This window comes from Tachyglossus aculeatus, chromosome 2 (genome assembly GCF_015852505.1).
Source record: "Tachyglossus aculeatus isolate mTacAcu1 chromosome 2, mTacAcu1.pri, whole genome shotgun sequence".
NCBI lineage: Eukaryota > Metazoa > Chordata > Mammalia > Monotremata > Tachyglossidae > Tachyglossus > Tachyglossus aculeatus.
In genome coordinates this window covers 39,368,515-39,395,616 of record NC_052067.1, presented here as the reverse complement: position 1 = coordinate 39,395,616, position 27,102 = coordinate 39,368,515, and the positions used below count along the sequence as shown (strand labels likewise).

The 27,102-nt window shown below is 43.0% G+C and overlaps 1 protein-coding gene across 1 annotated transcript; it reads right to left on the bottom strand.

Moving 5' to 3' along the window:
• Positions 1 to 380: 380 nt before the first annotated feature.
• Positions 381 to 26,436, bottom strand: LOC119941205 (mucin-5AC-like). Its single transcript, XM_038761546.1, has 21 exons — positions 26,383 to 26,436; positions 25,489 to 25,639; positions 16,980 to 17,297; positions 15,493 to 15,540; positions 13,942 to 13,989; positions 13,591 to 13,638; positions 13,240 to 13,287; positions 12,889 to 12,936; positions 12,537 to 12,584; positions 12,186 to 12,233; positions 11,875 to 11,922; positions 11,524 to 11,571; positions 11,173 to 11,220; positions 10,823 to 10,870; positions 9,258 to 9,305; positions 8,052 to 8,099; positions 6,540 to 6,587; positions 4,979 to 5,026; positions 3,691 to 3,738; positions 2,642 to 2,695; positions 381 to 1,149 (listed from the first exon to the last, which is right to left on the bottom strand). The coding sequence occupies exons 1-21, from the start codon at positions 26,434 to 26,436 to the stop codon at positions 980 to 982; spliced, it is 1,515 nt and encodes a 504-aa protein (XP_038617474.1). The 3' UTR covers positions 381 to 979.
• Between the last annotated feature and the right edge of the window lie 666 nt (positions 26,437 to 27,102).

Below are 27,102 nucleotides of genomic sequence, written 5' to 3'. Positions count from 1 at the left end.
TTTTAGCGGGGGAAGGGAGGCGGGGAGGGGAAGCCAGGGGGCTTCCGATCCAGTAAAATCAGCATTTAGTGTTAGCCCCATTTTACAGAGGGGAAAATTGAAGTTTAGAGAGGAAAGGGAATTCATTCATTCATTCAATCGTATTTATTGAGCGCTTACTGTGTGCAGAGCACTGTATTAAGCACTTGGGAATCTGTCCAAAGTCATCCAGCAGAGCTGGGTCAAACCTGATCGAGATCCATGATCTCCCGACTGCCAACTCTACCCTCCTTCCACTACGCCCCACTGCCTTCCTCAGCCTGGTGAAGAATTTTATCAAAATAAAGTAAATTGTGTTCAAATGTGGAGGTTTTTCAATCAATACTTTTTATTGAGTGCCTATCGTAGAAGCTTATTGAGTGCCTATCATAGAAGCCATCAGTATAAATGAAAAACAGTCCCAGACACAAGGCTCTTAATAATGATGAAGCTAATAATAATTGTGGCATTTCTAAAGTGCCAGCACTGTACTAAACACTGAGGTAAATAAAACAGATCAGACACAATCCCTGCCCCTACCTGGGGCTCACAGGCTAAGGATTCGGGGTGGAAATTTACAATCCCATGGGGGAGACAAGCATTTACAAATCAATTATTGATGGGAGCGAGAGAAGAACAGTTCCACAACTTTTGATAGCACGGGTAGTGGTGCTTTCATTTATGTGACTAGATCGACTGACGAAGAATATAAGAGATAAATCTAAAACTAAGCCCAGAACATAAAAGCAAAATCAATGAAAGAGGGCTTGTTAAAACCACACACTTTCTTCTACAGTTTAAAAATAAAATCATAAAATAAAGCTCTGCCTGGTGATTACATAGAAGAACTGCTTGTAACTGCAATAACGATAACACGTCAAACAGCCTTGTGCCGCTCTGCTCCTTGTGTGCAGATCCGAAGAGAAGTTGTGAGTGTGGTCCAGGAAAATTCTGTTGGCCCTCACACATTTCTCTGGAGATGGCAACTGGCCAGTTCTCTCCACTTGCCACTGGCCATGTTTCTTTTATAAATAAGGAACAGCATGAAGATGCAGTATGTGGTGCTCTTGAGCAGAAGGATGGTGTAGGTGTAATAGGCATACGTGTTCACCGACTGGAGAACTTGTTTAACTGAAATAAAAACATCAAACGTGAGCAATGCAAAACCAATGCCAGACCAGTGTTCCCCCTCCCTGGAACTCTGACAGTGGCAATGCCAGCAGGATGCTGGGAGGAACGACTTGATGGTGGCCTCCTGAATATCTTCCCTGTCTAGTTGGGCCATCTAACACCCCAACTTCACCTGCAACATCCCTGTAACCCACTGTGGACTGATCGTCCGTGAATCTGTCCAAATCCCTCCTGAAGTTACTTTATCGTAAGTGTCTTTAGGGCAGGGATCTGTCCTCTACCTCTACTGTACTCTCTCAAGTGCTTTGCTCAGGGCTTTGCACACTGTGTAAGCTCAGGGATTGATTGATCGATTGTCCGTGAAAGTGTCCAGACTCCTCTTGTATCTGCTTGATTGTCCCCTGCTAGATTGAAAGCTTCTTGAAGGCAGGGATCATATCTACTGATTCTATTGAACTCTCAGATGTTCGGTACAGTGCTCTCCACACTGTAGGTGCTCAATAACGAACACTGTTTTAAAGAGAAGCAGATTGGCATAGTATATCGAGCACGGGCCTAGGAGCCAGAAGGTCATGGGTTCTAATTCTGGCTCTGCCACTGTCCCTGCCCCAAGGAACTTAATAATAATAGTAACTAGGGTAGGATTAGGGGACCCGGGCTCTCAGATGTTCAGTACAGTGTTCTCCACACTGTAGGTGCTCAATAAAAAACACCGTTTTAAAGAGAAACAGATTGGCATAGTGTATTGAGCACGGGCCTAGGAGCCAGAAGGTCATGGGTTCTGATTCTGGCTCTGCCACTGTCCCTGCCCCAAGGAGCTTAATAATAATAGTAACTAGGGTTAGGATTAGGGGACCCGGGCTTCGGGGGAGGGCTGGCTGTTGGGCCACGGGGCAGAGCCTCTCTCGGGAATAAAGCCCTTCCCATCAACCAGCATCCCCAGTGGGTTTCCGGGCCCCTCCACTCCTTTCTGGGGTTACAGATACAAAAGAAAAATCCTCAGAACTGCACAACTAAGCTGTCTGTGCAAGTCCAATTTGTATTTGTTTAGCAATTTTATTTCCAAAGCACTCTCACATTACTTTTTTAAACTTTTCCCTTGCAAAAACCCTGTGAGATAGGTAAAAAAAAAAAAAAACCTAGGTCAGAGCAGTGTTTTTTATTGAGCGCTTACTGTGTGGAAAACGCTGTAGGGAACATTTGGGAGAGTACAGTAGAATTAGTTGATGTGATCTCTGCCCTCAAGAAGCTTACAATTTAGCAGGGGAGGGTCGCACAGATACAAGAGGAGTTTGGGCACTTTCATGGACTCATGAGTTATCCTTCACCAGAACGCCTCCCCTCCTGAGGGAACTGTCCATTTTATCCATGAGAGATGGGCTGGGAAGCTCAACCCATCCCACCACTAGCTGATGATGACCATGGAACAGAAAGGGCCCTTTACCTGAGCCATAGCTCAGAGCAGAGAGAGACTTATCCCTGTGTTCTTTACCTGGACCAGTGGTGCAGGCCTCCCTGGCTGGAGGGGAAAGTGTGGAGCGAAGAGCTAGAGGAAGTGAAGACAAGAATTAGAGCTCTTTTCAGGTCAATCAAGTGCAAACTTTCACATCTACCACTGTAGAAAGACACTTTACAGGACTACTCAATAGTCATGGACTTTTGAGCTCCAACCAAATGTTAGTATGTCAGTGTAGGATGACTTTACATAAATGCATGAAAGCCAAACATTCATTCCCTGGACTGAAGCACACATCTGTATATGAGAAGAGAATATCCAGCCAAGAAATAAACTCTTCCAGACACACGAGGGTCCGTGTGAAGGAATAAACTTATTCCCCAGAATTCTCCCCATCAGGTGAGAGGAAGAGGGGCCTTTCCTCTGACCAAAAAGAATTTCCTGGAGGTGTCAGCTCCCTACATTTGGAATTTTGTTATTCCCCACAACTCTTGTGAATAGGAACATAAAGGAAAAAGAAAGTCGGGGTTCTTATGAAGTGAATCTAATTAATGTGAATAACAGTAATAATAATAATAATAATAATCACATTTTAATGCCATTTCTTAAGTGCTTACTATGTGCCAGGCACTATACTAAGCCCTGGGGTAGAGACAAGCTAATCAGAGTGGACACATTCTCTGCCCCACATGAGGGCTCACCGTCTTACTCCCCATTTTACTGATGAGGTCATTGAGGCAGAGAAAAGTGAATTGACTTGCCCAAGGTCACAAAGCAGACATGTGGTGGAACCTGTATTAGAACCCAGGTCTTCCCAGGTGAGTACTCTTTCCACTAGACCATGAAGTTTCTAAAGGAAGAACACATTTCCCAGATGCAGGATAGGACTTAACCCAAGGTTCCCAGGTAGGCTGGTTTCCCTGCAGGGAGTAGGATGGTCAATTCCTTGGGAACCTTTCTTATTTCTTCTACAGTTACTTAGCTGGGAAAATGTTCTATCTCTATCTCTATCTCTGAGCATGGGAAGGCCGAGGATGGAGATGTCACCATTCCCTAGACTGCAGCCAAAACAAAAAGAGACTTACTTTCAATCATAGTAGAGGCTTCTGGAGAAGTCGTGGTGGGGACAGAAGCTAGAAGGAACAAACATGACAATTAGAGTTGTTTCTAAGCCAGTTCTTTGGAAATATCCACATTCATCCCTACAGAAAGACCTGCTAAAATTCCACTGAGAAATATCACCATAAACCCATCAGTGATAATGTCATTCTTCATAACTTCCTGCTCAAACCAAATGCCTGCATGTAATGGCTTCGGTTTTTGCGCATAGATGAATTAAGTGCAATAATCAAATGGCTCAGAAATTTGATAAGTAAAAGTAAATCAAACATACTGAAAGAAGAAAAATAAGGAGGTTAAGTACTTCTCAAGAGGTCTTTTTATGGTACTTGTTAAGCACTTACTATGTGCCAAGCACTGTACTAAGCCCTGGGCTAGAAACAAGCTAATCAGGTTGGATGCATTCCCTGTCCACAAGTGGGCTCACAGTCTTCTTCTCCATTTTACAGATGAAGTAATTGAGGCACAGAGAAGTGAAGTGGTGTGCCCAAGGTCACACAGCAGACATGTGATGGAACTGGGATTAGAGCCCAGGTCTTCCCAGTCTGACACTCTTTGACTAGGCCACACAATTTCTAATGGATGGACCATTTCCCAGATAATAATAATAATAATAGTAATAATGACATTTATTAAGCACTTACTATGTGCAAAGCACTGTTCTAAGCTCTGGGGAGGTTACAAGGTGATCAGGTTGTCCCACAGAGGACTCACAGTCTTAATCCCCATTTTACAGATGAGGTAACTGAGGCACAGAGAAGTTAAGTGATTTGCCCAAGGTCACACAGCTGACAATTGGCAGAGCCGAGATGTGAACCCATGACCTCTGACTCCAAAGCCCGGGCTCTTTCCATTGAAAGTCTTCTGAACTGTGAGCCCACTGTTGGGTAGGGACCCTCTCTGTATGCTGCCAACTTGTACTTCCCAAGCACTTAGTACAGTGCTTTGCACACAGTAAGCGCTCAATAAATACAATTGAATGAATGAATGAATGAATGAATTGAGCCATGCTGCTTCTCAGGATGTATCTCATCTCATTATGAGATACAGGATGAGACTTAACCCAAGGTTCCCAGGTTGGTTGGGGGTCCTGATAGAGGAACAGGGAGTAGGAGGGCCAATTCCTTGGGAACTTTTCTTATTTCTTCTACAGTCACTAAGCTGGGAAAAGGTTCTATCTCTCTCTGAGCATGGGAAGGCCAAGGATGGAGATGTCACCATTCCCTAGACTGCAGCCAAAACAGACAGACTTACTTTCAACTGTAGTAGAATGTTCTGTAGAAATGGTGGTGGGGACAGAAGCTAGAAGGAACAAACACGACAATTAGAGCTATTTTTAAGCCAGTTCTGTGGAAATACCCACATTCATCCCTACAGAAAGACCTGCTAGAATTCCACTGAGAAAAATCACCATAAGTCCCTCAGTGATAATCTCCTTCTTCATAATTTCCAGCTCAAAACCAAATGCCTGCATATCTGCATGGAATTACTTCAAACTTGATTAAAAAACAAACATTTATGTCTTGCACAGAAGCAGCCCTATAATGGAATAAGAAGAGAGGCTTTCCCCATGAAGAAATCCCTGCCAACTGCAGCAGTGCCAGGATGAAGACATGAAAGGGTTTCCCAGAGTCCTCCCATCAAGTGAAAGGAAAAGCACCCTCTTATTTTAGAATCAAAAGAGTTTCCTGGACAATAGCAGTCCCTGCATTCAGAATACCTCTTTTCCCAAAAATAGTCAAGAAGGAAATAGGGAGAAGTTTTTGTGTCCTTGGGGAAGCTAAACAAATCAATCAACCAATCAATCCATGGTATTTACTGAATATTTATTGTGTGCAGAGCACTGTTGGAAGCATTTGGTAGAGTAGAAGATACTAGAGGTGGTAGACGTGATCACTACCCTCAAGGAGCTTACAATCTAGTGGGGGAAATGTTACAAAGAAGAGAAAAGATCTGAAAGACAGAGCCTGAGCCAACTCGTCCTTGCTGGGGAGAAGATCCAGTGGACAAGCACTTTTCCCCTAAAACTCCCCATGACTGGATATGCCCCTGGCTTTTGGCTACTCAGTCTCTTTGCTTTTCTCCCAAGTGCTTAGTACAGTGCTCTGTGCACAATAAACTCACAATAAATAGCAATGATTGATTGATTTTCTTAAGGTCAGTTTGTTCTTACCAAAATGCAGTCACACAGGTTTTTGCATATAGATGAATGAAGCGAAAGAAACAAATAGCTCAGAAATTTGTAAAATAGAAGCAAGGCAAACACATTGAAACAAGAAACATAAGGAGTTTCAGTGCTTCTCAAGAGGTATTTATGGTATTAATTAATTTCTGACTATATACCAAGCACTGTACTAAGTCCTGGCGTAGACACAAGCTAATCAGGTTGGACACAATCCCTGTCCCACATGGGGGATCACAATCTTAATCCCCATTTTACATATGAGGTAATTGAGGCACAGAGAAGTGAAGTGACTTACCCAACATCACACAGCAGACGTGCGATACAGCCAGGATCAGAACCTAGGTCTTCCCAGTCCGGCGAACTTTCCACTAGGTTACACTGCTTCTAATGGGTGAACACTTTTCCCAGATATGGGATGGGACTTAACCCAAGGTTCCCAGGTAGGCTGGGGATCCTGACAGAGGAGCAGAGAATAGGAGGGCCAGGTCTTTGGAAACCTTTCTTATTCTTTCTACAGTCACTGAGCTGAGGAAAAGTGAGGAAAAGTCCTATCTCCCAATGAGCATGGGAAGGCCATGAATGGAGATGTCACCATTCCCTAGACTATAACCAAATCAGGGGAAGACTTACTTTCAACCATAGTAGAGGCTTCTGTAGAAGTGGTGGTGGGGACAGAAGCTAGAAGTAATAAACACAAGAATTAGAGCTGCTTTTAAGCCAGTTCAGTGAAAATATCCATCTGCATACCTAAAGAAACACCAATTAAAATTCCACTGAGAAAAACTGCAATAAGCTCCATAGTGATAATTGTATTCTTCATAACCTCTGGCTCAAACCAAATGTCTGCATATAACCATGGAATGTCTTCAATCTTAAATTAAAATCAAACATTTATGTCCTGCACAGAAACATGCACATAACAGCATGAGAAGAGAGGATTTCCCCAAGAAGAAATCCCTGCCATCTGCCCTGTTGTCGGGATGAAGGCATGAATGAGTTTCCTAGAGTCCTCCCATAAGGTGAAAGGAAAAGAAGTCTTTTATTTTGGAATCAACAGAGTTTCCTGGACAATAGCAGTCCCAGCATTCAGAAATTCTTCTTTTTTCCCCAGAAAAGTCGAGGGGAAAAAGGGAAAAATGTTCGTCTTTGGGGAAACCACACCAATCAGTCAATCAGTCAATGATATATACTGAACAGTAACTCTGTGCAGAGCACTGTAGTAAGCAGTTGGGAGAGTACATGGGTTGGTAGACATGATCCTTACCCTCAAGGAACTTACAATCTAGTGGGAGAAATGTTATAAAGAAGAGGGACAGTCTGAAAGACAGTGTATGAGCCAACTCATCCTTGTTGCAGAGAAGATCCAATGAATAAACATTTTTCCACTAAAATGCCACAGGTCTGGACCTGCCCCAGGCTTTTGGCTACTCAGTCCCTTTGCTTTTCTCTGAAGTTCTCAGTATAGTGCTCTGCACACAATAAACACTCAGTAAATACCACTGTTAACTGATTTTCTTAAGGTCCATCAGTTCTGCCAAATGCAATCACATATTAAGTGCAAGAAACAAATGGCTCAGAAATCCTTTAAGTAGAAGTAAAGCAAATACACTGAAACAAGAAAAATAAGGAGTATAAGTGCTTCTCGAGGGTTTTTTTGTGATATTTTTAAGCACATACTATGTGCCAGGAACTGTACTAAGAACTGGGGTAGTTACAGATTAATTAGGTTAAACCAGTCCCTGTTCCACATGGGGGCTTACAGTATTAAACCTCATTTTAAAGATGAGGAAATTGAGGCACTAGAAAGTTAAGTGACTCGCCCAATGGTATACAGCCAACATATGGCAGAAGCAGGATTAGAACCCAGGTTTTCTTAGTCCGGCACTCTTTCCACTAGACCACGCAGCTTCTATTGGATGAACACTTCTCCCGGATACAGAATGGGATTTAACCCAAGGTCCTCAGGTAGGCTGAGGGCCCTGACAGAGGAAATGGGGGTAGAAAAGCCAGATCCTTCGGAGTCTCTCATTTTTTCTACAGACACTAAGTTGGGAAAGAGTCCTATCTCTCTACAAGCACCAAAGGCCAAAAATGGAGATGTCACCATTCCCTCGACTTCAGCCAAAACAAAGAGAGACTTACTTTCAATCACAGTAGAGGCTTTTGTAGAAGTGGTGGTGGGGACAGAAGCTAGGAGGAAAAACACAAGAATTAGAGCTGTTTTTAAGCCGGTTCAGTGGAAATATCCATGATCATCTCCACAGAGAGACCTGTTAATATTCCACTTAGAAAAATCTCCATAAACCCCACAGTGATAATTGAATCCTTCATAACCTCCAGCTCAAACCAAATGCATGCATGTCAGCATGTAATGGCTTTGATCTTAAATAAAAACCAAACATTTTATGCCCTGTACAGACGCATATACAAAACAGCATGAGAAAAGAGGAATTCCCCTGGAAGAAATCCATGCCATCTGCACTAGTGTTGGGATGAAGGCATGAAATGGTTTCCTAGAATCCTCCCCTTCAGGTGAAAGGAAAAGAAGTCTTTTATTTTTGAATCACCAGAGTTTCCTGGACAATAGAAGACCCAGAATTCAGAAATTCTTTTTTTTCCCAAAAAAGTCAAGAAGGAAAATAGGGAAAAACATTTGCATCTTTGGGGAAACCACACCAATCAACCAATAAGTCAATGGCATTTACTCTTTGCAGAGCACTATAGTAAGCACTTGGGAGATGGGAGAAGACAGGAGAATAGAGTTGGTAGACATGATTCCTACCCTCAGAGAGCTTACAATCAAATGGGGGAAATGTTATGAAGTAGACAGATGGTCTGAAAGGCAGAGCCTGAGCCTACTCATCCTTATCAGGGAGAAGATCCAGGGGACAAAAACTCTGTCACTAAAATGCCACAGGATTGGACTGAGCCCCCTCCTTCCTCTCCCCCTCCTCCAACTCCCCATCCCCCCCACCTTACCTCCTTCCCCTCCCCACAGCACCTGTATATATGTATATATGTCTGTATTTATTACTCTATTTATTCATTTATTTTATTTGTACATACTTATTCTATTTATTTTATTTTGTTAATATGTTTTGTTTTGTTGTCTGTCTCCCCCTTCTAGACTGTGAGCGCGCTGTTGGGTAGGGACCATCTCTATATGTTGCCAACTTGTACTTCCCCAGTGCTTGGTACAGTGCTCTGCACACAGTAAGCACTCAATAAATATAATTGAATGAATGAATGAATGAATGGGAAAGGGTGCTATCTCCTAGCAAGTACTGAAGGCCAAGGAAAGAGACATCACCATTCCCTAGACTGCAGCCAAGACAAAGAGAGACTTACTTTCAACTGTCGTAGAGGCTTTTGTAGAAATGGTGGTGGGGACAGAAGCTAGAAGGAACAAACACAATAATTAGAGCTGTTCTTAAGCCAGTTCAGTGGAAATATCCACAGTCATGCCCACAGAAAGACCTGCTAAAATTCCACTTAGAAAAATCACCATAAACTCCGCAGTGATAACTGAATTCTTCATAACCTCCAGCTCAAACAAAATGCCTGCATAATGGCATATAATGGCTTCGATCTTAAATAAAAACCAAACATTTATGTACTGCACGGACACATACACAAAGCAGCATGAGAAGAGAGGAATTCCCCAGGAAGAAACCCCTTCCATCTGCACTAGTGTTGGGATCAATGCATGAAATGGTCTCCTAGAGTCTTCCTCATCAGGTGAAAGGAAAGTCTTTTATTTTGGAATCAACAGAGTTTCCTGAAAAAATAGCATTCCCAGCATTCAGAAAATATTTTTTTTTCTCAAAGTAGACAAGAGGGAAAATAAGGAGAAGTGTTTGGGTCCTTTTAGAAGCTACATCAATCAATCAATCGGTGTTATTTTAGGAACACTTACTGTATGCAGAGCACTAATGGAAACACTTGGGAAAGTACAAGAAAATAGAGTTAGTAGTAATGATCATAACACTCTAGGAATTTACAGTCTAGTGGGAGAATTGTTATAAAGAAGAGAGACAGTCTCAAAGGCAGAGCCTGAGCCGACTCATCCTTTTTGGGGACAAGATCCAGTGGAAAAACATTTTTCTGCTTAAACACCATGGTCTGGGACTGGCCCCAGGCTTGTGGCTACACAAAATCTCTCAGCTTTTCTATCAAGCGTTTAGTACACTGCTCTGCACACAATAGATGCTCAATAAACACCACAGATGGATTGATTTTCTTAAAGTCAGTTTGTTCTGCCAAAATGCAATTGCACTGTTTTTTGCATATAGGTGAGTTGCAAGAAACAGGTGCAAGAAGGGCAAGAAACAAATAGCTCAGAAATTTGTTAAGTAGCAGTAAAGCAAACACACAAGAAAAGTAAGGAGTGTCCGTGCTTCTGAAGAGTTTTTTGTGCTTTTTATGGTATTTGTTAAGCACTTACTTTGTGCCAGGCACTGTACTCAACAATGGGGTAGCCACAGGCGAATCAGGTTGGACACAATCCCTGTCCCAAATGGGGGAATCACAATTTTAATCCCCATTTTACAGATGAGGTCACTGAGGCACAGAAAGGTGAAGTGAATTACCCAAGGTCACAGAGCAGACATGTGGTGCAGCCAGGATTAGAACCTACGTCTTCACGATCTGGCACTCTTTCCACTAGGCCACACTGCTTCGAATAGAGGAACACTTTTCCCGATACAGAATGGGATTTAACCCAAGGTTTCCAGGTAGGCCGGGGGTACTGACATAGGAACAGGGAACAGGAGGGCCAAATCCTTGGGAATGTTTCATGTTCTTTCTACAGTCACTAAGCTGGGAAAAGGTCCTATCTCCCAATGAGCATGGGAAGGCCATGAATGGAGATGTAACCATTCCCTAGACTATAGCCAAAACAAAGAGAGACTTACTTTCAACTGTAGTAGAGGCTTCTGTAGAAGTGGTGGTGGGAACAGAAGCTAGAAGGAACAAACACAAGAATTAGAGCTGTTTTTAAGCCAGGTCAGTGGAAATACCACATGCATCCCTACAGAAAGAACTGCTAGAATTCCACTGAGAAAAATTGCAATAAGCTCCATAATGATAATCATATTCTTCATAACCTCTGGCTCAAAACAAATGCCCGCGTATCAGCATGTAATGTCTTCTATCTTAAATTCTTTCTACATTCAATAAGCTGGGAAGTCTTAACAAGCACTGAAGGTCAAGGACAGAGATGTCACCATTCCCTAGACTCTAGCCATAATGAAGGGAGACTTACTTTCAACCGTAGTAGAGGTTTCTGTAGAAGTGGTGGTGGGGACAGAGGCTAAATGGAGCAAACACAAGAATTAGAGCTGTTTTTAAGCCAGGTCAGTTGAAATATCCACATTCATCCCTACAGAAAGAACTGTTAAAATTCCACTGAGAAAAATTGCATTAAGCTCCATAATAATAATCATATTCTTCATAAATTCTGGCTCAAACCAGATGTCTGCATATAAGCATGCAATGTCTGATATCTTAAATTCTTTCTACATTCAATAAGCTGGGAAGTCCTAACAAGTATTGAAGGCCAAGGACAGAGATGTCACCATTCCCTAGACTGCAGCCATAGCAAAGGGAGACTTACTTTCAACTGTAGTAGAGGCTTCTGTAGAAGTGGTGGTGGGGACAGAAGCTAGAAGGAACAAACAAAAGAATTAGAGCTGTTTTTATGCCAGGTCAGTCGAAGTATCCGCGTGCAACCCTACAGAAAGAACTGCTAGAATTCCACTGAGAAAAATTGCAATAAGCTCCATAATGATAATCATATTCTTCATAACCTCTGGCTCAAAACAAATGCCTGCATATCAGCATGTAATGTCTTCTATCTTAAACTCTTTCTACATTCAATAAGCTGGGAAGTCTTAACAAGCACTGAAGGTCAAGGACAGAGATGTCACCATTCCCTAGACTGCAGCCATAACAAAGGGAGACTTACTTTCAACCGTAGTAGAGGCTTCTGTGGAAGTGGTGGTGGGGACAGAAGCTAAATGGAGCAAACACAAGAATTAGAGCTCCATGACAATAATTATATTATTCCACTGAGAAAAATTGCAATAAGCTCCATAATAATAATTATGTTCTTCATAAATTCTGGCTCAAACCAAATGCCTGCATATAAGCATGTAATGTCTTATATCTTAAATTCTTTCTACATTCGCTAAGCTGGGAAGTCCTAACAAGTACTGAAGGTCAAGGACAGAGATGTCACCATTCCCTAGACTGCAGCCATAATGAAGGGAGACTTACTTTTAACTGTAGTAGAGGCTTCTGTAGAAGTGGTGGTGGGGACAGAAGCTAGAAGGAACAAACACAAGAATTAGAGCTGTTTTTATTCCAGGTCAGTCAAAATATCCATGTTCATCCCTACAGAAAGAACTACTAGAATTCCACTGAGAAAAATTGCAATAAGCTCCATAATGATAATCATATTCTTCATAAACTCTGGCTCAAAACAAATGCCTGCATATCAGCATGTAATGTCTTCTATCTTAAATTCCTTCTACATTCAATAAGCTGGGAAGTCCTAACAAGCACTGAAGGTCAAGGACAGAGATGTCACCATTCCCTAGACTGCAGCCATAAAAAAGGGGGACTTACTTTCAACCGTAGTAGAGGCTTCTGTAGAAGTGGTGGTGGGGACAGAAGCTAAATGGAGCAAACACAATAATTAGAGCTGTTTTTAAGCCAGGTCAGTTGAAATATCCACATTCACCCCCTACAGAAAGAACTGTTAAAATTCCACTGAGAAAAATTGCATTAAGCTCCATAATGATAATCATATTCTTCATAAATTCTGGCTCAAACCAAATGCCTGCATATAAGCATGTAATGTCTTCTATCTTAAATTCTTTCTACATTCAATAAGCTGGGAAGTCCTAACAAATACTGAAGGCCAAGGACAGAGATGTCACCATTCCCTAGACTGCCGCCATAGCAAAGGGAGACTTACTTTCAACTGTAGTAGAGGCTTCTGTAGAAGTGGTGGTGGGGACAGAAGCTGAATGGAGCAAACAAAAGAATTAGAGCTGTTTTTAAGCCAGGTCAGTCAAAATATCCACGTGCATCCCTACAGAAAGAACTGCTAGAATTCCACTGAGAAAAATTGCAATAAGCTCCATAATGATAATCATATTCTTTATAAACTCTGGCTCAAAACAAATGCCTGCATATCAGCATGTAATGTCTTCTATCTTAAATTCTTTCTACATTCAATAAGCTGGGAATTCCTAACAAGCACTGAAGGTCAAGGACAGAGATGTCACCATTCCCTAGACTGCAGCCATAACAAAGGGAGACTTACTTTCAACTGTAGTAGAGGCTTCTGTAGAAGTGGTGGTGGGGACAGAAGCTAAATGGAGCAAACAAAAAAATTAGAGCTGTTTTTAAGGCAGGACAGTTGAAATATCCACATTCACCCCTACAGAAAGAACTGTTAAAATTCCACTGAGAAAAATTGCATTAAGCTCCATAATGATAATCATATTCTTCATAAACTCTGGCTCAAAACAAATGCCTGCATATCAGTATGTAATGTCTTCAATCTTAAATTCTTTCTACAATCAATAAGCTGGGAAATCCTAACAAGCACTGAAGGCCAAGGACAGAGATGTCACCATTCCCTAGACTGAAGCCATAACAAAGAAAGACTTACTTTCAACTGTAGTAGAGGCTTCTGTGGAAGTGGTAGTGGGGACGGATGCTAGAAGGAACAAACACAAGAATTTGAGCTGTTTTTAAGCCAGGTCAGCGGAAATACCCACATGCATCCCTAAAGAAAGACCAACTAAAATTCCACTGAGAAAAATTGCAATAAGCACCACAGTGATAATCATATTCTTCATAACCTCTGGCACAAAACAAATGCCTGCATATCAGCGTGTAATGTCTTCGATCTTAAATTCCTTCTATATTCAATAAGCTGGGAAGTCTTAACAAGCACTCAAGGCCAAGGACAGAGACATCACCATTCCCTAGACTGCAGCTATAACAAACGAAGACTTACTTTCAACCGTAGTAAAGGCTTCTGTAGAAGTGGTGGTGGGGACAGAAGCTAAGTGGAACAAACACAAGAATTAGAGCTGTTTCTAAGCCAGGTCAGTCGAAATATCTACATTCATCCCTACAGAAAGAACTGCTACAATTCCACTGAGAAAAATGGCACAAATCCCACAGTGATAATTGAAATGTTCATAACCTCTGGCTCAAACAAAATGCCTGCATATTGGCATGTAATGACTTCTATCTTAAATAAAGCCTGAACATTTATGCCTTGCACAGACACATGCACATAACGGCATGGGAAGAGAGGAGTTCCCCAGGAAGAAATCCCTGCCATCCTCACTGGTGTTGGGATGAAGGCATGAAAGGCATGAGAGTCCTCACAGGCAGGTGAAAGGAAAGAAAGTCTTTTATTTTGGAATCAGCAGAGTTTCCTGCAAAATAGCATTCCCAGCATTCAGAAATTCTTTTTTTCCCATAATAGACAAGAGGGTAAATAAGGAGAAGTGTTTGTGTCCTTTTAGAAGCTACATCAATCAATCAATCAGTGGTATTTTAGGAACACTTACTGTGTGCCGAGCACTGTCGGAAACACTTGGGAGAGTACAAGAAAATAGAGTTAGTAGTCCTGATCATAACACTCTAGGAATTTACAGTCTAGTGGGAGAAATGTTGTAAAGAAGCGAGACAGTCTCAAAGGCAGAGCCTGAGCCAACTCATCCCTTTTGGGGACAAGATCCAGTGGAAAAACATTTTTCTGCTAAAACACCATGGGTCTGGACGGGCCCCAGGCTTTTGGCTACACAGTCTCTTGGCTTTTCTCCCAAGCTTTTAGTACAGTGCTCTGCACACAATAGATGCTCAATAAACACCACAGATGGATTGATTTTCTTAAAGTCAGTTTGTTCTGCCAAAATGCAATTGCACTGTTTTTTGCATATAGGTGAATTGCAAGAAACAGGTGTAAGAAGGGCAAGAAACAAATAGCTCGGAAATTTGTTAAGTAGCAGTAAAGCAAACATACAAGAAGGGTAAGGAGCATCAGTGCTTCTCAAGAGTTTTTTGTGCTTTTTATGGTATTTGTTAAGCACTTACTTTGTGCCAGGCACTGTACTAAATCATGGGGTAGCCACAGGAGAAACAGGTTGGACACAATCCCTGTCCCAAATGGGGGATCGCAGTCTTAATCCCCGTTTTACAGATGAAGTCACTGAAGCACAGAGAGGTGAAGTGAATTACCCAAAGTCACAGAGCAGACATGTAGTCCAGCTGGTATTAGAACCCACATCTTCACAGTCTGGCACTCTTTCCACTTGGCCACACTGCTTCTAAGAGCTGAACACTTCTCTCAATACAGAATGGGACTTAACCCAAGGTAGGCTGGGGGTCCTGACAAAGGAGAAGGGAATAGGAGGGCCAGATCTTTGGGAATCTTTCCCATTCTTTCTACAGTCACTAAACTGGGGAAAGGTCCTGTGTCCCATACATCATGGGAAGGCCATGAATGGAGATGTCACCATTCCCTAGAGTATGGCCAAAACAAAGAGAGACTTACTTTCAACCATAGTAGAGGCTGCTGGAGAAGTGGTGGTGGGGACAGAAGCTAGAAGGAACAAACACAAGGATTAGAGCAGTTTTTAAGCCAGTCCTATAGAAATATCCATATTCATCCCTACAGAAAGACCTGCTAAAATTCCACTGAGAAAAATTGAAATAAGCCCTGCAGTGATAATCTCATTCTTCATAATTTCCTGCTCAAACCCAATGCCTGCATGACGGCACGTGATGGCTTCCATCTTAAATAAAAACCAAATATTTATGGCTTGCACAGACACTTGTACGTAATAATACGAGAAGAAAGGATTTCCTCACAAAGAAGCCCCTGCCATTTGCATCGCTGTCTGGATGAAGGCATGAAGGGTTTTCTAGAGTCCTACCAGTCAGGTGAAAGGAAAGGAAGTCTTTTATTTTAGAACCAAAAGATTTTCCTGGACAATAGCAGTCTCGGCATTCAGAGATTCTTCTTTTCCCAAAAAGTCAAGATGGAATATATGGAAAAATGTTTGTGTCCTTGGGGAAGGTACACTGATCAATCAATCAATCAATCAATTGTATTTACTGTACACTTACCGAATCCAGAGCACTGTAGAAAATACTTAGGAAAGTACACAAAAATAGAATTGGAAGACATGATTCCTACCCTTAAGCCACTTACAGTCTAATGAAGGAAATGTTGTAATGAAGAGAGACAGTCTGAAAGGCAGGGCCTGAACCAACTCATCCTTGTTGGGGAGAAGATCCAGTGTTCAACACTTATCCACTAAAACATCACAGGACTGGACCTGCCCCAGGCTTTTGGCTGCTCTGAGTCTCTTGGCTTTTCTCTCGAGCCCTTAATAGAGTGCTCTGCACACAATAAATGCTCAGTAAATACCACCAATTGATTGATTTTCTTGGGGTCAGTTTGTTATTGCCAAAATGCAATCAAACAGGTTTTTGCATATAAATGTGTTAAGTGCAAGAAACAAATAGCTCAGAAATTATTTAAGTACAAGTAAAGCAAACAAACTGAAACAAGACAAAAAAGGAGTTTAGGGCCTTCTCAAGACAGCAAGGGTTGACTTTGGGTGGATGGGTATGGTATTTGTTTAGCACTTAGGGAGTTTAGGGGCATCTCAAGGATTTTTTTTTTCTTTTTTTATGATATTTGTTAAGTGTTTATTATGTGCCAGGCATTGCAATAAATACCAAAACACTGGGGTAGATATGAGTTAGGTTGGACACAGACTCTGTTTCACATGCAGCTCACGTTCTTAATCCCCGTTTTATAGATGAGGTAACTGAGTCACAGAGAGGTGAAGTTACTTGCCCAGGGTCACGAAGTAGATAAGTGGAAGAGCCAGGATTAGAACACAGGGTTAGATCATGCCAGTAAAATTATCTGTGTCACTTCAAAGTAGATCCTGACTGTTGTCTACTTGGGTTTCAAATCATCAACCACATCAAAGTGTCAGTAGTTCTCCATCTGCGAGCAAGACCTACCTGGTGCCGGAAACAGCTCTTCGTTTTCTACCCGACCAGTCTTCTCATGTCGGTATATCAATTTGTAAATTTTCCCCGGGGACGATTTAGTAACAGTCAACCAGCTCAACTGCCAGTACTTGTCCTTCACCTGGAATGGGTCACTCTGCTGGGACTCCAAGATCTTATCGCTCCCCTCTTCCTTCCAATGCATTCTGATAACATCGGGGTAAAAATCCTTTAAGAGGCAAATGTAAGTTTCCGTCTCTTGCTTTTCCTGCTCTAGTGAAGATGGGAAAAACTTGATGGGTTCAGGAGCTTTTGGGGTAGCAGCTCCCTCTGGGAATAAAATAAAATAGAAGACAAAATTTCGGAGATCTGAATTCCACCACTGCATGACAATTACAACAAACCTGAAAGAAATGGAATCGGGTGAATGATATCACATAACAGGGTTCAAATTCGTTCATTCATTCATTCAATCATATTTATTGAGCGCTTACTGTGTGCAGAGCACTGTACTAACCACTTGGGAAGTGCAAGTTGGCAACGTAGAGACGGTCCTTACCCAACAACGGGCTAACAGTCTAGAAGGGGGAGACAGACAACAGAACAAAATGAGTAGACAGGTGTCAAAACCACCAGAATAAATAGAATTAATCATCAATCAATTGGTGGTATTTAATGAGTGCAGAGCACTATAGTAAGCACTTGGGAGAGTACAATATAACAGAATTGGAGTTATCTTCCCTCAAGGAGCTTACAGACTTGAGGGAGTCTAGTCGACATAATTTCAGAACCCCAAACTTCCATAAACACCCAACTTGTAGCACTGAGAATTCAGCGTGGCTTAGTGGAAAGAACACGGGTTTGGGAATCAGAGGTCATGGGTTCTAATCCTGGCTCCACCACTTGTCAGCTGTGTGACTTTGGGCAAGTCACTTAACTTTTCGGTGCTTCAGTTACCTCATCTGTAAAATGGGGATTGAGACTGTGAGCCCCACGTGGGACAACCTGATTACCCTGTATTACCCAGCGCTTAGAACAGTGCTCAGCACATAGTAAACACTTAACAAATACCAACATTATTATTATTATTATTTAGAAGAGAGCAGCTTTGCACATTCATTCAATTGTATTTATTGAGAGCTTACTGTGCGCACAGCACTGTACTAAGCGCTTGGAGAGTACAATTCAGCGATAGAGACAGTCCCTACCCAACAATGGGCTCACAGTTTTTTTAGAATTTCTGTTGTGAAATGAACCAAATTTTCATCCTAAATTATAGAAGAAAAAGCCCTTCATATTCTTGGTGGGCATCCAAAGACATCTTAGCCTCAAGATACCTCAAATTCAAACCTGCTTTACTTTCTGTGCTCCTTGATGAAAGTCATTTTTTTTATCAATGAATAAGGTCTTGACATTTTGATGAATCCCACATTGATATGCCAATGAAATCAATCAGATAATCAACTGGAGAAGTAGCATGGCCTAATGCAAAGGGGAAGGGCCAGGGAATCAGAAGACCTGAGTTCTAATCCCAGTTCTTCCACTTACCTGTTGTATAATCTTGGGCAAGTCACTTAATTTCTCTGTGACTCAGTTGCCTCATCTGCGAAATGGAGATTCAATGTGTATTCTCCCTCCAACTTATATTAATGCTTGTTTACTTGCTTTGATGTGGCTATATCTAGAATTCTATTTATTTATATTGATGCCTGTTTACTTGTTTTGATGCCTGTCTCTCCCCTTCTGGACTGTAAGCCTGGTGTGGGCCGGGATTGTCTCTCTTTATTGCTGAATTGTACTCTCCAAGCACTTAGTACGGTGCTCTGCACACAGTAAGTGCTCAATAAATACGATTGAATGAATGAACTAGGAGCCCCCTGTGGGACAGGGACAGTGCCTAACCTGATTACCATGTATCTACCCAAGTGCTTAGTATGGTGCATGACCCATAGAAAGTGCTAAACAAATACTATAATCATCATTATTATTATCATTATTATTGATCAAATGGGGCGTCTCCCACCATTTAATATTCTTGTTCTCTATATGACTAGATTCTCATTCATTTTTAGTAGTTTCATACTAATTTCTTTTGACTATCCCTTATGTCTGACCCAATATAGAACCTCATTAAGGAATTCCGTGTGTCTCGTGTTTGGCAGACAAAAACCCAAGAACCATGCCAAGCTCTCTTTCTTCCACTTATCATGAATCAGTCTTCTCTTAATCGATCCTGTTTATTGAGTATTTACTGACTGTGCAGAGCATTGTACTGAATGCTTGGGAGAATATACTATAACAGAGGTGGTAGAACAGTTCCTTCCCACAACAAGCTTTTCCCACAACAAACTTACACTACTTGTAAGCTTTAAAGGATCTTTAAAGAAACTATTGATCAAAATGCTTTCATTAAAATGTCATTAATCAGTGATGTGTCATGTAGAGGGAATTTCAAAAAATATGAAAGTATGTTGATTAGTCAGGGTGGTTTTTTGGTTATTTTTTAATGGTATTCATTAATCACTTTCTATGTGCCAGGCAGTGTACTAAGTGCTGAGATTAGAACAAGTTAATCAGGCTAAACACAGTCAAAGATCCACATTGGACTCACAGTCTCAATCCTGATTTTGCAGTTGAGGTACGTGATGTTAAGTGACTTGCCCAAGATCACACAGCAGACAAATGTTGAATCATACTACTGAATCATAGTCTGAACAAATATCTATTCAGATGCATGAACAAGTGTACTCATTTCAGATCTCCTCAGCATTATTTAAATAATTTATTTGAATACTTTCATAGAGGAAATTAGAATGTTGAATGTGAATTTTCATAAAGTAAAGAAAAAGACAGTTATTGGTATTGATTTGTGTTCACCTCCAGGAGGCCAATCCACGTCAGAACATAAAATTGTTCACGATCATTGCTTTAGCAGGTGAACGGCTAAATTTCCTTTAATCCATTTCTCAGCATTTGGGATTCTGGCTAGTTTTCCTGGTAAGTTAAAGTGGAATCCTTCTGATTCATTGCTGAAGCCTCCCTCTGCACATTTAACCCTTGGACCAGAGTTCAATGGGCTTTAGGGTAACCTTGCACAGATATTAACAATAATAATAGCATTTATTAAGCACTCACTATGTGCAAAGCACTGTTCTAAGCACTGGGGAGGTTACAAGGTTATCAGGTTGTCCCATGGGGGGCTCACAGTCTTAATCCCCATTTTCACAGATGAGGTAACTGAGGCACAGAGAAGTTAAGTGACTTGCCCAAAGTCACACGGCTGACAATTGGCCGAGCCAGAATTTGAACCCATGACCTCTGACTCCAAAGCCCAGGCTCTTTCCACGAGTCACGCTGCTTCTCTATGCGATCAGATGTGATCAGAAGTCTGTAAGTTAGCTCCTCGCCAGCTGGCATTGGTTCTACCTATTCTATTATACTGTACTTTCCCAAGCGCTCAGTACAGTGCTCTTCACACAATAAGCACTCAATAAATACCCTTGACTGATTGATTAATACAATGTCCTCCTTGGTCATTTTTCACTAGAACTGTATTGATTTCATTTAAGGAAGGCATTCTAACACCATCACCTTTGAAAAGTTCTACAGAGACCAGAATGCCTCCAAACCATCCTATATCTTAGGCCCTTAGCAAGGAGAACTCAGAACCAGATGAATTCCCAATTCCCAGGGCCTTCAGCCATGGTACCTAACCAACCATTAAAGACCCTTAGAAATACAAGCCATCCTTTTTGGCATATTCAAAGCATCCACAAGTCACATTGGCTACTTTAGCCGTCTTTCAGTGGCCTGAACAGCGAACATGTCAATCCGAACGCCGTTTCTGTTACACCAAGCTTCGTGCCAGTTCCAGAGACTTTCCCCAGCCTCATAGTATGATACAGAGTTACAAAAACTGCCACTGAAGTCTTAGAGAGGGCAATCAATCGATGGTATTTATTGAGTGCTAACTTTGTGCATACCACTGTACTAAGTACTTGGAAGAGTGCAGGACAACAGAATTGGCAGGCACATTCCCTCACCATAATGAGCTTTAAGTCTAGAATTGAATCATAGATTTAAGCCGCACTCGTGGATTCTATTATTTGAGTTTTCCTGTAGGCGGCACCTGAAAAAGTTTCACTTTGGTTCTCAAAAGGGCATAAGACTCCCAGGAGGAAGAAACTTCTCCTGGGAAATCACCTTTCAGGGCTGATCGTTCCTGCCAAAATTTCCCAGTGTTAGCTACACGGTGATAGTATTTTAAGTGCTTAGTGCATGCGAAGCACTGTGCAAAGACCTGGGGAAGATGTAAATCAGGCCACAGTAAAGATGTCTTGGTTGGGGTAGTTAGGGAGCCCCTGTTTGGGAAGCTTTCTAGGGGCTTTCAGCATCGGGGCCCGGCTGGACCCTAATCTCTACAGAAGGAATTCCCTCCATACCTACCAACGACGATGAGCTTGGTGCTGGAACTGAACACTTTAGTATAATCGCTGCACTGGAGAGCACGGTGCCTGAAACCTTTACACAACCGTAGTCACGAGGATACTATACTACAGAAGCAGCATGGCCTAGTGGATAGAGCACAGGCTTGGGAGTCAGAAGGTCATGGGTTCTTACCCCGGCTTTGCCACTTGCCTGCTGTGTGACCTTGGGAAAGTCACTTCATTTCTATGTATCTCAGTTACCTCATCTGTAAAATGGGGATTACGACTGTGAGCCCCACATGGGACAGGAATTCTTTCTGACTTGCCTTACTCTTATTCGCCCCAGTACTTAGCACAGTGCCTGACATATAGTAAGCACTTAAGAAATACCATAATTATTACTGTGGTAAACTGAGCTCTCGTGAGAGTACAAATAAATTATAAAGACACAAACCAACCCTCGAGAAAGTGACAATCTAGTGGTGGAGACAGATCTTAAAATACGTTAAGGGAAATGCTTCATTTCTGATCCTTAGGTGCTTGGATAACTCACCTGAGCCCCACAATACACATATAAACATTCTTACTCTCAGCTCTGTCCTATTATGACAGTGGTGGTGTTTATTTAGCACTAAGCACACAGTAAGCATGAAGTACATACCACTGATTGATTAGCTGATTGATTGGTAGGGTGTGACGGATTGTGGTAGTCCTGATAATATCTACCCCAGTATTCAGTACTGTGCTTGGCATATAAGAAACTTTTAACAAATGCCACCACTATTGCTATTATCATTACATAGATTGAGAGTTCCCTCGTGATCGTGGATGGAGGTGGGCAAAGAGTTGGGCAGGTATTCAAGACCCCACACCTCTTCCCAGGACCAATCGAACACAGGACAGGAGCAAGGAGAAAGATATGAGTCACTTGCTCTCTCCTTATTAGTTATAGCAATTTATTGAGTAATAAGTGCATTTTGGCAATCTATTAAGTGCTTGGGAGAATGCAATATAACAAATTTGATAGCTATGTTCCCTGCCCACAAGGAACTTATAGTCTTACTTAAAGTTATACTAGTTGATTGTTTCTCTCTCCAGCATTAGATCCACTCTGCCTGACTGCACAGCCCTGGAGGTCAGTGTCTGAGTTTATCAGTCCAAGTGACCTCTCGCCTGGTACACTATAGGAGGCGTTCAGTACATACTATTGACTGACTGGCATTTCAATGCAGTACAGACCCGATCATAGCATTCCTGAGAGAAATAGTAGCCAAGAGTGGTGTTATCATCAGGTCTTTTCTATCTCTTCTATCCTACTGCCTCTCTGAAGTACATAACCTCTTTTTTCCTTCCAAGTCTCCCCCACAGCCAACAAGCAAATAGTGACCATGTAATCACATCCTGGTACCTCAATCATCACTCTTTTCCCAGTTGAGAGAAAGAAGCCCAACCAAACAGTTGAGTGGATTTCTTGGTGACTCACTGCTCCAAACCCAGGGTCCCCAAGCCAATTTCAGCCTATTTGGGGCCCAGAGACAGGTGGGAACCACCATCATCGCCTCTTTCTCTCTTCCCCAGAGCCCCGACTGCTGCAGGCGGAGACATGCTGGAGCCTGTCACCCTCTTTCTTGCTGCCCTGTTCCCTGGTAAGTCTGATGCTTTTGCCCTGGGTTAGCTCCCTCTGGAGCTGCTTGTGTCTCCTCCTCCTCCTCCTCTTCCTCCTCATCACAGCATTTACCTCCTGCCCCCATCACAACAGGCCACACAGGGCTCACCCTGGACCAGCCAATGATCTCCATCACTGAACAGGCTGGGAAGCCAGAGACATTCCTTTGCAAGTTTTCTGACAAAAGCATCACCTACATCTACTGGTATCACCAGAAACTTGGGAACGCTCCTCAGCACCTGCTCTACTATGACCTGGACACATCCTGACCCAAGTTGGATCCAGGATTCAAGTCAAAGAACATCTACGTGTACAGAAGCAAAAACCAAAGCAGCACCTTGTAGATCCAGAACCAGAGAAGCAACGTGGCTCAGTGGAAAGAGGCTGGGCTTGGGAGTCAGAGGTCATGGGTTCAAATCCCGGCTCCGCCACTTGTCAGCGGTGTGACTTTGGGCAAGTCACTTAACTTCTCTGGGCCTCAGTTTCCTCATCTGTAAAATGGGGATTAAGACTGTGAGCCCTCCATGGGACAACCTCATCAATCAATCAATCGTATTTATTTAGCGCTTACTGTGTGCAGAGCACTGTACTAAGCTCTTGGGAAGTACAAGTTGGCAACATATATCCACCTTGTAACCTCCCCAGCGCTTAGAACAGTGCTTTGCACAAGTAAGCACTTAATAAATGCTATTATTATAATTAAGCTGGCACCTATTACTGTGCCAGCTGGGACTGTGCGGTAACATAAATTCCTCCTCTCCTCATACAAAAATTTGCTGTCTGTGGTCACCAGGGGCACAGCCTAACTCTCACAGCTTTGGCACTGAATTTTACCTGCCGTTTAAATCTCCCTGGCAAACGAAGAGGGGCTTCAGAATAGTTTCTGGTGCAAACAGTTCTGAACTGCAGCTCTGTTCTTGGGAACAAAGTCTGGAGCCCCATCCACAGGTTGGGCACAGAGCACAGTTCCCCTCATCCCCTTCTCGGACACAAGTGTCTTCCCAGCCCTGCTGTCTGAGCAGATGACCCCATCATCTCCCAGGGTCAGCGGCTGTAGAAGGACACTCTGACTTTCATGTCCCCGGGGTTCTGAGACAATCCAACATCTTTCCTGAGCCCCATCCACCCACCCAGGGTCGCTTTAGAGCCTAAACCTGTAAACTAGCAATGACAACCTGTCTGGGACCACCCACTCAGCAACTTTCATTCCAAAGATCCTACAGGGTGGACCAAATGCCCCTCACTATGCCCCCAGGCTATACTAAAAATCTCCCCTCTCCTTCCCTAATCAATCGGTCTCTCACTGATAGTTACTGAAAACTTGCTGGGTTACAGGACACTGAACTAAGCGATTAGGAGACTAAAATAGAGTAGACAGACAAAATCCCTGCCTTCAAAGAGCATACAGACTAGCAGGGGAGACAGACATTAAAGTTATATGTAAGGGGAAGCAGTGAAGTTTAAGGATATGGAGGTAAGTGTTGTGGGGGAGGGTGGGGTGAGTATCCGGGGACCAGATCCAAGTACAAAGACAATGCAGAAGGGAGGGAGAATCAGGTGAAGAGTTGAGAGATTAGTTTGGGAAGGCTTCCTGGAGGAGGTTTCATTTCAATGGGGCTTCAAAGTTGGGGAGAGCAGGGGTCTGAAATTTGTGAAGTGGGAGATGCTTCCCGGCAGGAGGAAGGACATGAGCAATAGCTGGATGATGAGAACAGTGAGACTGAGGCACAGCGAGGAGGTTGGTGATCAAGGAGAAAAGTGTGTGCACTGGATTGTGGTGGGAAAGGAGCGAGGATCGGCACAGAGCTGATCGATCTCCTCTAAGACTCTGGCTGCCACCTGATAGAGAAGAAACGTGGCTCAGTGGAAAGAGCCTGGGCTTTGGAGTCAGAGGTCATGGGTTCAAATTCCAGCTCCGCCAACTGTCAGCTGTGTGACACTGGGCAAGTCACTTAACTTCTCTGTGCCTCAGTTACTTCATCTGTAAAATGGGGATTAAAACTGTGAGCCCCCCGTGGGACAACCTGATCACCTTGTAACCTCCCCAGTGCTTAGAACAGTGCTGTGCACACAGTAAGTGCTTAACAAATACCATTGTTATTATTATGATAGAAAATCTTAGTGATTCCTCAGCTTTTTCCCCAGCTTCATTCTGAGAAGACCAGATGGTGGAGCCAGAGCAGAGCACTGTTCTCTGGTGATGGTTTTCATATGCCTGCTCTGAACCACCATGAACTCCATTGATCTGGAATTGGAAGGTGGTGAAGGGAAGCGAGACACATAATTCATCTCTTTCTCCCCCCCACCCCAATATTCCCTGGGGGCCGACAAGCATTCGGCCACCAAGCAATTGTACCCTCCACCCTCAATCCCAGTCAAAAGGCAAGAAGCCCAGCCAGTCAGCAGAGCGGAGACCTCGGCAACTCACTGCTCCAACCCGAAGGCCCAGGCTCCACTTCAGACCAGTTGGTGCTCAGGTTCAGCTGGGAGCTACCATCTTCTCCTCCTTGTCTCCTCTCCAGAGCCGGAACACTGCAGGTAGAGACATGCTGAGGTCTGTCACTCTCCTTCTCTCTGCCCTGCTCCCTGGTAAGTCAGCTGCTTTCATGGCAAAGTGGTTTCCTCCTCCTCATTCTTCTCCTCTTCACTCTCCTCCTCCTCTTTCTTGTTCTCCTTCTTATTCTCCTCTTTGTTGTCTTCCTTCTGTTCCCTCCACCTCCTATTCAGCTCCCTCTCTTATTCCTCCTCCTCCTCCTTTTCTTCCTCCTTCTTCTCCTCCTCCCTTTCCCTCTCTTCCTGGGCCCTCTGCCCATCCGCCAAGCTAACTCTCTTCCTCTCTTCAAGGCCCTACTGAGAGCTGACCTCCCCCAGGAGGCCTTCCCAGACTGAGCCCCCTCCTTCCTCTCCCCCTCACCCCCCTCTGCATCCCCCCGTCTTACCTCTTTCCCTTCCCCACAGCACCTGTATATATGTATATATCTTTGTACATATTTATTACTCTATTTATTTATTTATTTATTTTGCTTGTACATATCTATTCTATTTATTTTATTTTGTTAGTATGTTTGGTTTTGTTCTCTGTCTCCCCCTCCTAGACTGTGAGCCCACTGTTGGGTAGGGACTGTCTCTATATGTTGCCAACTTGTACTTCCCAAGCGCTTAGTACAGTGCCCTGCACACAGTAAGCGCTCAATAAATACGATTGATTGATTGATTCCTTCTCCTCATCCTCCTCCTTTTCCTCCTTCTTCTCCACACAGCCATTTTCTTTCATCCCTCATCATAGCAGGCCACATGATCCTCCCCCTGGAGGATCCATCACCAAACAGGCAGAGAAGCCGGCGACATTCCCCCGTAAGTTTTCTGACAAAAGCATCATGTACATCCACTGGTATTGCCAGCAGCTTGGGAAGGCTCCCCAGCACCTGCTCTACTATAACCTAGCCATGTCTAAACCCACACTAGAATCAGGATTCAACTCAAAGAAAATCCATGCTTACAAGTCAAATGATCAAAGCTGCACCCTGATGGTCCAGAAACTGGATGTGAGTGATGCTGGCACCTATTACTGCAACAGCTGGGACTTCAAACTGATACAAGTCCCTCCGCCCCTTTTATAAAAAGTCACTGTCTGTGGTTCCCAAAAGCAGGGCCTGCCCCCTACAGCTCTGGCACTTAATCTTACCCCCTGTTTCAGGCTCCTGAGCAAATTAAGCTGGGTCCCGAGCTTGACTTCTGGAGCCAGCATGTCTAATCTGCAGTTCTTTCTCCGGAGAACAATAATAATAATAATAATAATAATAATAATAATAGCATGTGTTAAGTGCTTACTTTGTGCAAAGCACTGTTCTAAGCGCTGGGGAGGATACAAGGTGATCAGGTTGTCCCATCGGGGGCTCACAGTCTTAATCCCCATTTTCCAGATGAGGTTACTGAGGCTTAGAGAAGTAAAGTGACTTGCCCAAGGTCACACAGCAGACATGTGGGAGAGCCGGAATTAGAACCCATGACCTCTGACTCCCAAGCCTGGGCTCTTTCCACT